This window comes from Erithacus rubecula (assembly GCF_903797595.1).
Source record: "Erithacus rubecula genome assembly, chromosome: 10".
Classification (NCBI taxonomy): domain Eukaryota; kingdom Metazoa; phylum Chordata; class Aves; order Passeriformes; family Muscicapidae; genus Erithacus; species Erithacus rubecula.
In genome coordinates, this window is record NC_136662.1 from 20,531,097 (window position 1) to 20,546,628 (window position 15,532).

The 15,532-nt window shown below is 38.4% G+C and overlaps 1 protein-coding gene across 3 annotated transcripts in view; it reads right to left on the reverse strand.

Annotated features, from left to right (window-relative positions):
* Nucleotides 1-4,012: 4,012 nt before the first annotated feature.
* The window catches only part of LOC306806119 (BEN domain-containing protein 5), a 549,457-nt gene continuing 537,937 nt past the window's right edge, over nt 4,013-15,532 (reverse strand). For all 3 annotated transcript variants that reach the window (XM_079314569.1, XM_079314567.1, XM_079314568.1), the window contains 3 exons: nt 12,643-12,791; nt 8,027-8,240; nt 4,013-4,211 (listed from right to left, as the gene is read on the reverse strand). In XM_079314569.1, the coding sequence (XP_079170695.1) occupies nt 4,051-4,211; nt 8,027-8,240; nt 12,643-12,791 (524 nt within the window). In that variant the 3' untranslated portion in view covers nt 4,013-4,050. The remainder of the gene's footprint in view (nt 4,212-8,026; nt 8,241-12,642; nt 12,792-15,532) is intronic.

The window sequence follows — 15,532 nt, forward strand, 5'->3', positions numbered from 1 at the left end:
TTAATCTTTAAAGTCTATAGATTCCAGAAGTATGAAGTAGAATTATCTTTGCAATTTCACTAAATCCCAAGAAGTTCAATTTATTGCGACTAAAAACTTCCAAAAGGACAATAATCTCTGCTTAAGAGAACAAAGCAGCCATCACAGTAATCTCTCAGACACAACATCAAAGGTAAGGTGCAGAGAAGTGACCTCCCACAGGGAGAATGCACCTGCTTTTGACAGCCAACAGCTAGCCAATGCAACCTTGAATTCCTACTTAGAGTTCAACTTCAACATAATGATTTTATTATTTGAAAAAAAACCCCTCCCAACTCTATAAAGCAACAGTAAATCCCAACCTGTTCTGGAACACCAGAAACTAACAATTTTTTCCTTTCTGTAATAAATACTAGCTTTTATTTTTTTTAATTGAGTGGCTAGATTTCCTGACTCAGGTATTAAAGTTCCTGGTAGGATTCTTTCCTTTAACACAACAGCTCATATCCCTTATAAAATCACTAATAGAAAATAAAGCCCTTTTTGTTAACTCTAATCTTGCTACCTTGCAAGTGTGCCAGAGGCATTTTAATATGGATCAGTTCATGAATATCACAAATTACGGCAGCAATGTGTGGCAACAAAAGATCAGATTATTCATATAACAGCAATACCTCCTTCCTGCTTTGATTAAAAAAAAAAAAGAAAGAGTAAACAGTCCCTTCCTCTTAAATCCGTGTCTTTCTGATCCTTACAAATCCAGGTTTACAGTATGAGGTAATGGCACAGCACAAATCTTAGAATGACAAATGAGGGGTGTTACAGGGTGTAATAAAAACTACTTTGTTTTCTGTCAAAACTCTCTCCTGTTTCTCATGATGTACAGGTATGAAGTTACCCTAGAGCAGGAAAAAGTTAGCAGGGACTATTTCTATAAAGTTTCCTATGGTAGATTCACAGCAGACTCAAATGAACAAACTACATTCAGGCAGGCACAATTATGGAAGAATTAATGTACCAACAAGAACAGCCCTGGCCATAAATGCAGTGTAGGAAAATGAAATGAAACTCACAGTTAATTTATACATCAGTTTTGCAATGCAGAAAAACACACCCCATTAAAGTTCCTATTTTTCTTGGGTATTGCTGGATCACCTAACTGCAGCCTATTTCCTTACTTCAAACACACTGGGAAACAATTGTACAACCTTGTCACTGGCTCATATGGAGGGAAAGACAAGAGTAATGACCTAATAGAAGTATAAAATGTTATTCATACACCCATTACCCCTGCTGAGCCCCAGCATGCTGCCATACAACCACAGTATGCAAAAATGGCTTATTAGTAGCAAAACGATAATTTCCAGTATCAAAAGATTTAGTTGAAGTTGTAATATAATAAAGAGGTGTTCTACCTTTAATATGTCCTATTCCTTTAATATTACTCAAAGTTTTGAGTGACACATTAAATGCCATTTGTCCAGTCCAATGGACACATTTCTTAGCTCCCATTGATACTACATTTCAAAAGGAACTGAACTTTTTTGTGCCACCCAAATATCTCTGTTGAACTAAAATAAAAACTAACCTGGGCTGATGAAACCTCTGGGAAAAACCTTAATGAAGCCTTCCATGACACCCTGCCCGAGGAGAACATGTAAATTCTTCAGCAAAACGCAGCATTAACATCTGATGGGACAAGTATGTCAAGAAGCCATAAAAAGATGATGCTGGTTTTGCAGAAGGAATTAACACCTGATTTTTGGGGCCAGGCTGGAGTCCTAACTCTAATTAAATTCTAAGCTGCTTTTTCCAGGTTTCATAAAATACTGTCTCAAATAGGCTTATCTTCTAAGAAGTACAGCTTGATCTTCTCGTTAAAGAATCTGTTACAATGGAAACACATTAGTACTAAAGCCGTGAAAGACTGAGGAAATTATGGACATTTTTCTCAAAATAGTGGGTTGCCTTAATATCACTTAAAAAAACCCCTAACCTTGTACATTCACAAGTCTGCTTGAAATGGGGTAACTTGCTGTTTAAATGTTTTTTAATATCATCTCTATTTTGTTCTTTAATTAATAAAAGGCTACATGCATTGACATTTTAAACAATAATTTGTTATTTACCATCCCAAACTAGGAATCATAAACACTTATGCACTTCATTAAACACTAGCTAAGAACACTTCTTATATTAGGGGACAGGGGAGGCTGCTCAAAGAAACTTCAGGGCACACGTAATACACTGGAATAACACATTCCTGCTCTTTCCACCCCTCACCACAAAAGCTCTGGCTCCATCCTCTGGGAAGCAACTGTTGTGAAATAACCCTGGAAATCAGTGGGATCTGACACACCTGTTCAATCACACGTGTGGGGCTAAGGGGAGGGACAGGAATGCAGGAACACCAGAGGTGAAAGTGGGGTGTTCCTGTTTGGCAGCACAGCATGGGGTTGGTGCAAGGCAACCATGAAAGTGGACTTCAGAAAGCAGAAAGCAAACACTTAGGACTTAAGACATTGTTTACATATAGGTGATGTACAGGGAGAAACAGCCTGGTGTTTGTCTCATTTCTTCCAAGAGAGGAACAGCAGTTCCAGCACACCTCCTCCTCCTCTCCCCTCCTTTTTTTCTTCCACCCACCCAACCCTTTAAAAAATTATGGAATCATTTAGGTTGAAAAACACCTTTAAGATCATCAAGCCCAGGCATTCATCCCACCACTGAACCATGTCCCCAGGAGCCACACCTACACCTTTTAAATACTTCCAGGCATGGTGAGCCCACCCCAGCAGCCTGTTCCAAGTTATCTACATTTACAGGACACTGAAAAAGGCTTCACATCAGGGTGGACTGGTGCATAGGAAGGTGATAAGAAACTGGAAGTTTTTCAAAACTACAGGAAACAGAATTGCAGTGGTAGAAAAGGAACAAATCCTGACACTCAGGAACAAGCACCCTGAAAGACAGATAATCACATCTGTGAGTATAAAATAAATGGAAGGTGAATTGAGATCACTAATATAACAAACCCTCAAAATTCATCAATCCACACCTCAAGTTATCTCTAAATCCTTCATGAAAAGAGACTTCAGGTTATTTTGTTTCACTTACACACAATAACATATACTTCAGTTGACAATGTTTTTCTAAAAACTTTGCATTGCAAGTCTAACTTCAATGTAGAAAATTATTTTTATTTGTAATTAAAATTTGTGCTAAAAGTGTCCATTGTTAAATTATGGACCCAAACAAAATTGTACTAAATTTTCTACTGTACATACTCTTGCCATAGTGTGGCAATTTTTAAACTGTTTGAAAGTACAAATACACTAAAAAGGTAATATTTCAAGAACAGTAATATGGACACACTGAGGAATTTCATACCACAACAAGAAATCTGAAGTGTCTTGGTCCCTGAAAAAGAACTGGTTTTAGATTTATTTATTAAAATGAATTATCATGTTTTTACAACTTACAGCTTTTCATTCTTTGTTGTTTATTGGTGGATATTTTTTTTTTAACTGTGTTGGTAATAGTGATCTACCTACAAGATAACTGAAAAAGAAACGTTCTTTGTGTATTTTTGATCAAATATATTGTTAGAGATCAAAACAAAGATTTATAAAAACAAACGATTGAAACTTCATTTCAGAAAAAACACTTTGTAAAACACAATAAAACCCTTTTCAATAGCAAAGTGAATTTTGTACAGTTCTTCCTTCTAAGCAGATGTTTTACTGCAGCTGAGATCCACTAACTCCAGTAAAACTCAATGTAGGGCAAACGGGTCGGTGTCCACAGAACCACAACCTATGTACAACTGCAGGTAACAAACTGCAACTCACTGGAGAAAGCTTGGAAAGTTCAGTTTTCATTCTGAGTGAACTTACAATATATCTTACATTAGTTAAAAGCAGTTTACACCATGACAGAACCGCTCGAAAAACGAATCAGTTCTAGGAAGAGAGAACACTTCATGTCAGCTTCTTCCATCAGCAAAAATGCCACACAAATCAAAAACCAACACTTAAGTAAAACACTAAGACTTTATTAAAAATCCAAAGTTTATTGCAAATTGTACTTTGCAATTTCTCTCCTTTCTTCATTTTTACATGATTTATTGATATCCATGATTTTTTCACAGATGTACTTGTTGACTTTGGAGAGTCTCTGTGCAATTTCAGTTTCATCCACAGTTTCTTGTGCTATTCTATCATACAAACATTCTGGGGAGAAAAAAAAAAAAAGAAAGAGTTATTAGGATATTTTTAGAAAACAATACAGCCCTGAGTTGGGCTAACTACTCAAGAGACAGCAATGAGTAAGCACTGTGTATATTTGTTGCAAGACAAGAGAAGTTTTCCTTGATTCACTGTCTATCTTGTTAAAGTCAAGATTTGTCACCAACTTGAATCAGTGGCATGAACAACTTCCAGTTATGCTGTGACTACATTAATAGGCTTTCCATACAGAAACAAGGCTAGACCCAACCTTTTACAGTGGCAGCCTTGCCTGCCCGACTCCTGCACTTGTCTGAATCTCCACAGCAGATTCAGTCTCTTTCCAGGTGAAGTCCCACCAGAGCTGTGTCCACAGTAAGTCACTCCCACCTTCACCCCTTCAGGAGGGTATGGAAATGACAATGCTTAGGAAGAGAAGCAGTAACCAGCAGAAGACTTTAACTCATTTATTTCATTTTTTTATATCTCTTCCACATACATTAATGCCCATTTTTTTGTTGTTTTTTTAATCAGCTGCCCTGTCCCTGGGCTTATTTCACTTTTATTAGTGGACTATTCAGGATAAGCAACATTTCCTTGCATGTTGAACAATACTCTTTGTGAAATACACATTATCTGGAACACAAAAAGCAAGAGATAGCAATAACTGCAAAAGCAATGTGGGCAGTGAAAGTTGAGACAATTTTTCTTCCAAGTTTTGGAAGTTTGGTGCCAGAATTCTGCAGAAGTTACTGAAATGTGAAGTGGTGCAACACATGCAACTCCTTAGTGACAGGCAGGTCTGGGTTTTTTGGTTTTCATAAACAGATCGAAGTATTTTATTGTGTAGGCTTCCCAGACTGGTTAAACAAACTCTGTTCTGCTTTGCCTAGTGATCTATTCCATTAGCTGTTTATTGCTTCTTATACAGAAAGCCATAGAGATTATTGCTTAATTAACGTGGTTTACAACATTTCTAATGCACCATATTAAAAAGTTATGAAAATTAAGTACTATGCATGCTTTGTAGTTCATTTGGAAATCTCTGAGAAGTTTTATAAAAGGTTATTTTGCATTAACAAGGTTTATAACAGTGCACATCCATCATACTTTTTATCATTTCTTTATTACATACTACACAGTGGGGATTTTTAAGAAGCTATAGAGATATCAGACACATTAAGAGCTAATGTTGTCGTTCAAAAATCTATTTTAAATAAGTTAGTCTGTGTCCACAGAATGATGAGAACATCTAAAGCAATGAGAATTTTATGTTGTAAGACGTACTGAATATAAAATAAATGAAATTAACCAGCATGCAGCCTGATAGCTGAAATGCTGATCATCCCTAAACTATGATTGGAAATACAACACCTAAGAAAAGGCACACCACTGAGAGACTGAAGAAAGGCAGTGTGTTTGCAGGACATAAGCTGGCCCTACAACAGTGTTAGGAACACTCCCAGGCAGATACACCCAGTAAGGTGACCTCCCAGTGAAAGACAGGCTGTGTTGTTTAGCCACAAAGTCAAGCAATGAATCACTTGACAGAACTCATTCAAAAGCTGTAATTTTAAAAGTTGCTCTGAACCAGACAGATCCTTGATCACAGTTTTCCCTCTCCATCTCTTCAATTTCTGTGAGGGGGTGCAGAAGTTTAGTACTTGCATAAGGATACTGGCTTAGGGCTTCAAAGACTAATTTGGGGTTTCTGCTCCCTCATCTTTCAGCTTTACAGGAGCACACAGACACCCCTTTGTACTGCTGAATACCAAAGATTCACGTAGAACTCAAAGGCTAACCAGGGGCTTCACTACTTTTTGTGATGCCTGATCCAAATCACTGGCTATGCAAGCTCCCTCACATTTCACCTATTTGTCCCCTTGCTGGTCATGTTTTTGTCTTGTTTTGCTTTCTTCTCCATGGTGGGGCAAGACCTGCTAACACTGACGCAAAGGACACGACAACATGGAAAATCATGGTTATGAGCTACCCAGTCCTACTGATAAAGGCAGCCTGACACCTCCAACACTGGCCATGCAGTTTAACTGGATCAAGAGACTGTACAGGCTGCAGTCTAACAAAAGGGGAATCAGAGACAAGGTGAAAGGAACACTAAAAAGAGGAACATGGAAAATCAGGGCATGTAACAGTAGAATTCAAATGAGGGTTGAGGCTTGAAGCAGAAGTATGACAGAAAACACAGAAAAACGAGGAAATAGGGAAGAGCTGAATTGCTGGTGAGGGTAAAGGTATGGAAAAGAAGAAAGGGAAGGACCCCATCTGCCTCTCATCATGTACCTGTTGGAGCAGACTCCCAAACTTACTGTAGTCAGGGGAGTTAGAAGAAAGCTATCATTTAAATGGCTCAAGAAACACAGAGTGACCCTGACAGAAGTAGAAAAGGAAATTCTCACAGAAAACCTTGCCAGCAGCATTGAGGAGCAAAAGCCTCCAGCAGGGAAACTGGAAACCACACTGCAATGGGTCAGTGGAAAATAACCCCTTTTTGCTGCATGCTTGTAAACACACACCAGGGCAACCAATTCTGCTTCCCACCTGGAGCTGACAAGGGGAGCCACTGCCACAGAGTGGATTCCTTATGTGGCCAGCACATCACTGCTCAGCTATATGTGTAAGAATGGTACCTAAAGACCCCAGACAGAACTAGAAAATCAGCATGGAACAGCTTCCACTTCCACATATAATCTTGAAGCAGATTAATGAAAAACCCCATGTCTTCTACTCATGTCTTACAAACTAAGAAAGATGACAGCACAAAGGTAGGTTTCCAACTTTTCCCCACACAACACAGACACAGACACACGCACACACTCAGAGAGGAATCCTATTTCCTACTCCAAAACATGGTACTTTCATGGCCGATTACAACACCTCTTAATGAGTTCACAGTTAAGGGCACGTAGCAACTAAGACCAGGAAATGCAGAATAATGAAGTTCTACCAAATGGGGAGGTTTCTTTCAGCCCTACTGCAATTTAGTATGAACACAAAACCTAAAAATCCAATTTCAGTATGTAGTCCATGAGGAACCAACTCACTTCTGACTTAAAAAGAAGCCTGAAATACCAAGAGAGACAGAAATGATGCAACACAGGCATGATGATACAAAGGGACTGAAATTCACCATTCAGCTTAAATAAAGGAGAAGGCCTCCTCCCTCTCAAAGCACTACACACATGGACTCAGGCTTGCAGTTACTGAAAGTGTCATTGCAATTTTCCCTACCAGATGAGGTCAGGATTTACACTTCCTGTCCAAATTCCAATTCAAGTGCAACAATTAATTTTTACTATTTCCATTTTCTTCACTTAAAAGGGTAAAGCTATTCTTTCTTGCCTTTGAAGGTATGTGTATTTTTATAGTCACAGCTATAATAATTTCTGTGCCTCATGCCAGAGCTGGTTATGTTCTGGATGAAAGAATGTGGTAAAGCTACTCTCATTCTTGTTCAAAGGAATATATGCACTTTAAAATATTAGCAAGTTATAAATGTATTCTAGAACAACATGTTGTTCTCCAGGCTCAGAGTCTTGCCCTACAAGTGGTCTAAAATGATGATCTTTTCAAACCTTACTGAAGTCAATGTACAACTCTTCAGCTGTGGAGGCCTGCACTGTGCACAGCTATTGCAATGTGTTTTACTGTTCCTGGGTACGTATGCACTTCACAATGCAATAGCAATCTGAATTACAATTTTTAATCAGTTAATTTTAAATGAGCTGAAAAGAAGCATCTTTCAACTCGGTGATTAATGGTTAAACTCCAAAGCAGGAAGCAAAAGTTTTCAAATAACCTACCTCTGACAATGCTTAATTTGTGAGGTGAGAGAGGTGGCTTGGGAACGGCATCTTTCTTTTTTTTGGTTGCAACTCCTGTGACACTTCTGTTCTTGAGAACATCTGTTCCCCAAATCATAACCGCTAGATTTTTTGTATACTTTGAATCTCCTTGTGTTACTTGCAGCTGGTGCCATTTCTCCTCATCTACCCAAATTCCACTGCCAAGATGGACCTAGAAGGTAGTAATAATAACAACTTATCTATGGTATGTAGCACACAACAGTATCCAAGTGCTGTAGGAACATTAATATTAGGAACTAAAATAACAGTAATTAGGGCTGAACAAATCCATTTTGCCTAACTCTGAAACTTTTCCAACTTTGTGGGTCAGGGAGTTCAAGTCAACCTCAATATATAATATAGTTCCTTTTAGTAATCTCTACTTTTCCCCCCCACATAACCTCTCTCCTGAAAGACTGTGGTCAGGAATAGAGATCGAAGAAGGAAACAGTGAACACATCCATTATTACAAAATTATGCACAGCATATAAACCAAGCAATTGCACCAGCCTAATTCAGGAGCAAGATGAAACACTTCCCTTCAGCTAAAACAGACTTTACCCAAAGCATATTCCAGAGGCAGTAGAGAGGGAATTACTTCCTAAGTTGTATTCTGTACCTGTTGGCAAGACCCAGCCTGATTGTTTAAAGTAACTGGAAAGGGAGAAAGGATCTTGAGAGCTCCAGTTTCAATACAAGCCAGGAGAGTTTGGAAGCTTTGTAAAACTTCCAGTTCTAACACAAAGTGTGTCTATCATGTACAATCAATGTAAATGCACCACATGAATACTGTTTTGTGGTTAGGCAATGACCCATTGCAGCAACATCATAAACTTTCCATTATCTGAACAATGGGAAGTGAATGTGCTTCACTGAAGTAGTAAAGGAAGATAATACAGGTACTGGGAAATGCAGTGTGAAGCCACTGGAGAGTCTTTAAAAGGAAGATGCTCAAGTCTGGTTTTGCTTATTAGTCTTGCTCAGCACTGACTGCTTGGCTGTCTCCCACAGGGCTACCCTGTCTCTACCCCAAGATTCCCAGTGCTGCACTCTTAAGACAAATGCTGGACAAGATTCTGAGCACCATCCTTAGGCTGCCACTGTGTGTTGGAGCTGATAGTCCTGCCACTCAGGACACCTTCACACAGCAGCATGGAGACAACTCCACGAGTAACCAGCACAAGTCTGACACAAGTGCAACAGGACACACACGCTGGCCCGTGTGGAACCACAAATACTTTGTACCCTGTACATCCCTGCTCCAGTTCCTGAACTACCTCTGCACACAGCAAGCTTTGTTCACATGGACTTTACTCACTGGGACACACACTTGCTCTCATCAAAGTAAGGGAAGGCGTGAGCTACACCTCCCAACTGGATCAGAGCTCACTGCACTTACCTTCAGACAATCTGGACAAGTGCAAAACAGCAAACAGCTGGATTGCTACATACACAAAATCTAGCTTTGATTAGATCTGGTCCAATCAGGGTCTTTCTGTAATATTAACACTTAAAAAAAACTTCTGACCTTCTTATGACTAAAAAAAATCCTGTCAACAAAATCCCATAGCAAAACTGCATCAGAAGACTGTTTGCCTTAACTGCCCTGCCCTTAATTTCCTGTGGTTTTACTCATTTCATCAGGCTTTACATAAACTGTGCCTGCTACCCATACAAATTTGAGCTGTATCACAGAAGTCCCATTAAATGCAATGAAAATTGGACAAAGCTACTTTAAAATTTTATATACCAAACATTATACTGCCTGTATTCAACTGAATACCATTTTTCCTTTAAATAGAAACCTGCTTTAACTATTAATGAGGACTATAACCCCAAGAAATTTTTTATTACAACAGTATCCTTCAAAAGCAACTAGATGTTTAAAAACTTAAATAGAGTAATATGACTGGTTTGGCTACAAGCTATGTTATATATAAAAAAAACTCTACCATCCTTAAATCATAAAACCATGCAGCAAGCTGCCTCTCCTGCAGAATCTTCTACACTAAAGGGATTCTAAGAAGTTTTTCATAAATCTGCATGGGAAGAAATTAAACTAGTAATAACCACAACACACCCCTGTTTTTAATTTTTATCTGTTATTGAGCCTCTTCATAAATGATTTTTTAAAAAGCACACTCTTTTGGTGCTCTCTACATATTCTGCAAGGCAATTGCAATGAGGAGTGAGCAGCCTGTGCTCAGAAAACAATCTCAGTACATTTTTAAATTCAGTTATTACTCGTTAGATCTTGGAAAAGTTCTGCAGTAAAATGTTTGAAAGTTACCTAGAAAATAACTAAGATTAGAAATGTTGTGACATAGCAAATTTTGGGTGTCTGTATTACATTAGTTGTAGGGACTGTTGTATTTGATCAAAAATTCAATTCCTCTCTGCCAAAATTAGGGTTTGCCTTTGCCAAAGATTATTTAGTCTCTTAAGCTACTACATTATTCATTAGCTTGAAGTTACTCAAAAGAAAAGAACAAGTCACAGGAAGTATTTTGAATATTTATGCTTCAGACAGATCATCTCTTCTTTTAACATGATTCATTTATTAAAAAAGCAATTGCTGGTATGAAACACCTATGGCAACAGCAACGATGTGACAGACAGCCACAGCCAGAGCAATCTTATGTCTCCCTTTTTCTATTTCTAGCACATTTCTAGCACAGTGAGGAATTCAATGTGCTCGTGTCTCAGTTTACCTCTCTACAACAGGCCTGGTACTGTTTCCTATCAATCCCAAAGCTCTGTACTCCACACTCAGAATACATTCCCTTCTTGCTGGAAGAGCTGCCCCATGAGCCAGACTCTTGTCTTGATGAAATCAATGGGAAATTTACTCCCAATTTCAGCAACTGCCGGATCAACCTTCAAGCACAATGCAACAGAGACAGCAGTGAATTCAAAGCAACGCTCACCAGCGTGGCTGTGCTAACATCTGCAATAGATCTAAAACCTGCCTCATAAGATGAACTCTTTTTTTTTTTTTTTTCCTTTCTTCTTCTTCTTCCTTTTTTTTTAATGAATTCTATAGGCTCTTTTTCAGTGACTCCGTTTTCCCTCCAGAGGGAAGAGATTTATCTGCTTTGAAAGAATCCTACTAAGATCAAATCTGGTGCCACAAAGGGTAAGATTTGTAAAAAAAGTATTTCAACTACACTAGTGGTGCATATCAATAAAGGAATACTGAAATAAAGCCATAAATGCAGAAAACTGAAGAAAACTACTCTCCAACACTCCAAATACATTATTAGTTCACATTTTTGGCATCTGAGCTGGCTGTAGACCCGGTAAATAGGCAAACCAAGAACCAAAATTATAAAAAGGGAATTAAAGAGATACTAATATCTGTAAAGACAGAAAACATCAGCAAAAGAAGTGTCAAGAAGCTGACAGATGAAAAAAGAGTGCAGGAAAGCTGTATACAAATACTAAAGGATGTGCCCTATCCCACAGACCTTAAGTGGAAGAGAAGGAGGTAAAGAAAACTCACACAGTAATACACCCTAAGTACTCACTGCACAAATTTACACAAAATAATCAAGCAAGATGCATATTTAAATATATTAGGGAAGAAAAGCTATCTGAACCAAAATCCTGTCAAACTGTCATGATTCTACTATTTTTCATGTACATTCTGTCCTCAATGATATGCTGAATTCATCTTCAAGAGGGACAGACATTGTGCAGTCAATATTTTAGCACAAATCTGAAAATGCAGTTTCATGCTATATTCCATCAGTAATTCCACTGTAAGGCAAAGCTGGAATGATGTTTCCTCCCTAAGGGTTCTCAGATTAGAGTACCAAATGCATCTATATACACCAAGAAACAGGATCTGCACAGGCAGTTCTGAAGGGCTTATAGTTTTGGTTAAGAAACATCACATTTATCTAATGAAAACAGATGTAAAAGCAGGCCTAGGTAGAAGAGCAGTCAATGTGTTAAACACACTGAAACCTGAGAAACTCTCAGTCAGGTTCTGGAAAACTGGAGCAAGATGGTATTTCAGCAACTTCACAAAGTCTCTGGAAAGTAGCACTACATCAGCTCAATGCAGTGGCAATGCTCCTACCAGCATCAAGGGAACCCATTTTCCTTCCAGGGTTCATAATGACCTCCTGCACTCCAACCCAAACATGAGGGCTTCTCTGCAATATGACTACAGCACATTATAAATATTAAAAAACTTTTGTGAAGAAGTATTTTTGGTAAAGTAGACTCATGTAGCTTTATAATGTGGGTTACTGACTTTGGTCAATATTTGGTGCATTTATGGATGTTACCCACTGAAGACTATGTCAATTTGCCTGTGCATGCATATTTAATAACTATATTCCTCATGCTGCACAGCATTCAATGATCTACCACTGAGGATATTTTTCTATGCTACTCATATCTGTGTAACTTCACAATTCTCCTCAGCATAACTGCACACCTTCATGAAAACTGGGGAAGCTTGTATGAGCTGCTACCATGCAAAACCCCACAGTCATGAAAATTCCACAAGAACATCACCAGATGGACATTTAAAAATTACTCATGCTATATTTAATATAAAATACCTTTCCATTCTCGAGAATATACTTGTCCATTACTGGAACTGGGGCAGGGTAGTACGTTGATGTATTTGCTTCCTCACTGAAGGTCTTCTGTACCTCAGGTTCAGGCTCAATTGATTCAGGTTTTACTTTTTCAACCTCAATGGCAGGTCCTAGATAGTTAAGAAAAGAGAGCTGTCTGCTATCCCAGAGAACATGAAATCAATCCCTTCATCACCCATGATTAGCATAAAATAACATATTAATCATGTTCATTTTAAAGTTAGAAGTAATCTAAACCAAAATGTTACTTCTGAACATCAATAACTAAAAGCAGGATAAGTATTCCTGCTTTATAAACATTAAAATGTTTAATTTTAATTTAAGTGCTTAATTTTATTCCTAAAGCATAAGGACAATTACAGATATGGGTAAGATTTCTTCAATGCACACTAAGGAAATTATGTTAAAATGACACTGAAATTATAAACCAAAAGCAACAATAGTAATTCTTCAAATAAGAATTGCTATATAGTTGCATAGGAACCTGCGTAATTTACTGTTATAATTACATAAATTATCCACACAGAATTACAGATTTTATAGAAATCCAAAATATCTTTAGATATAACAGAGGTGTATAAAAATAGTGAGGATCTGAAGAAATGCTATGAAGGAAACAGGCTCCTTATGCTGAAGTATCATGCACAGAAAGAATATCAAAGGTTAGAAAAACCCCACATAAATTAGAATTTTGATTGTCCAATCCATCCAACACTGATTTTTATTTTTAAGGTAATTAACAAAAATTATGCACACATTAAACAGTGGAATACTACTAAGCATATGTTTGAGACGTAAAAGCAGGATAATTATTTTGTCAGTCATCAACTTTTCCAGATCCAAGTTATAAATGTTCCTAAAAGGACAGAAGCACAAACTAAAAATAATCTGTGAACTGGATTTCATGACTCCATTCATTGCAGGGGTTCCACCAGAATCCTAGGCTATGGCCCCAAGCCTATCAGTGTCCCTTGATGTGCGGCTCTAGGATCCCAAGAAGCTCCAGCAGGCACTGAAGTTCCATGCAGGGCTGGTGGCTCCACAGCACAGCAAAGCTTAGACTCTGGACACCACGGAAATACACCACATCCAGAACTCTAAGGATAACTTGTTGACACTAGATTGTACCAGGCTGGTGCTGAGAGCACTGCACCACTCTGCAGCCCAACCTTGACATCTTCAGCCAGTGACAACTCAATCATCAGAGCACCCTTGAGCTCCCTGCCCAGTGTTTGTGCACAGGGACCCAGCCCTGAACTGATCCAACTCTGCAAGTCATGCTGGCACCACAACTCAGGTCTTAGTCACTCATCTTAAATAGTTCCTGTGCCTGGAACAAGCACAGCATCCATCCCTCCTACTTTGTGCAGTTTCATTTAGGGATTATTATACAGCGATAGCAGTGCTTCCTCCGTTGTCAGCATTTGACATTTATCCTATAGCTTATTCTACACCTACATAGCCAGCTAAATGTTCTCAGCTGGCTGCCACTCCACGCTCATCAACGACTAGAAGTTGTCTTGGCAACTCAGACAATCCTACACTGCAGTTCCACCAACAAGAGGGTCTTGAGAGCCAGCCCCAATGCAAGCATGGCACAAAAAGAGAAGAAATCACAGAACATCCCATCTGCATTATAATTTCACAGTGATCTTAGTAAGCACCTCTAGTACCAAACTTCCTAAACTTGAGCCTGTAAAGCTGATTCAGAGTGGGGCAAGACCCAGATTGTTTAAAGCACCCAAAGCCTGTATGGGCACAACTGAACCAGCAGATGCAGGGATGTAATTGCCAGTGACCTTAAGTCATTTCTGAAGCTGTTAATTTAAGAAAACATTCTTCAGCAAAGGGCTATTTTCTCATACTTTGAAAGTCACTTCGAGGAAGACACCTAAGTATAACCACCTTCTTCCTGGCAGGAAACGTTTATTTCCCTTTAATCACTTTTTCTAGTCCCTACTTAGAAGTCTCTTACTCTTTTTAGTCATATATTGACACAGCTGGAATTTGGTTTCCGGAGCTTCCCCAAGGAAAAAGCTGATTAAAGTCCACAACAACCACAGCTTTCACAGGTCAGAATACCTCTGCTCCAATTCATGCTTTACTACTTGCTTAGAAGTCACCAAAAGAAAGCCTTTAAAACCTCTTTTTTAATATCCTGATTTTTGATTCCCAAACAGAAACCTGCCTCTAACTAGGCAGTCTCCACAACTAAATTCTGCATTTTCAGCCCTGCATGCTGTGAATTGCACATGCAACCTGCACTCCTGCCTGCCTGCCAACAGAGCAGTGTGCCCCATTCACTACACTCTAAGTTCCTCCTCTCTGCATCTTATTTTAAAGATTATGAATGGGACATATAAAAATATATACATCTATCTAAAGGCTTAGTAATGACAGCACTTAGTAAAAAGGATCAGAAAAAAAAAAAGAAAAAAAAAAAAAGACAATTTTTGGAATGCAAGAAGGAAACACGTTTTATTGCAAAATCTCTCTCCTTCTGACTGCAGTTTTTTGATAATATCCGAGAGGCCAGCAAATTCAAATCAGGATGAAGAAGTGCCTTTACCATCCCTTTTCCTCTAAAATGCATCTTAGAATGCATGCTACTCCTAAAATTGGTAAGAAAATAAAAATTAATTGACTGATAAAGTGGTCAGCATAAATTTGTAAGCAGTAAGTTTTTACACATGAACTACCAGAATTTGAAACAAAACAACACAAATCTGAGAAGTGATAATACTGGTACTTTCTGTACTTGACAGAAACCTTGGGCCTTTTTTTTTTTAAACATCAAAATGCCAAACAAATCTAGAAAAGCTGAAAAACAGTAATTCCTGACATGTGCTAA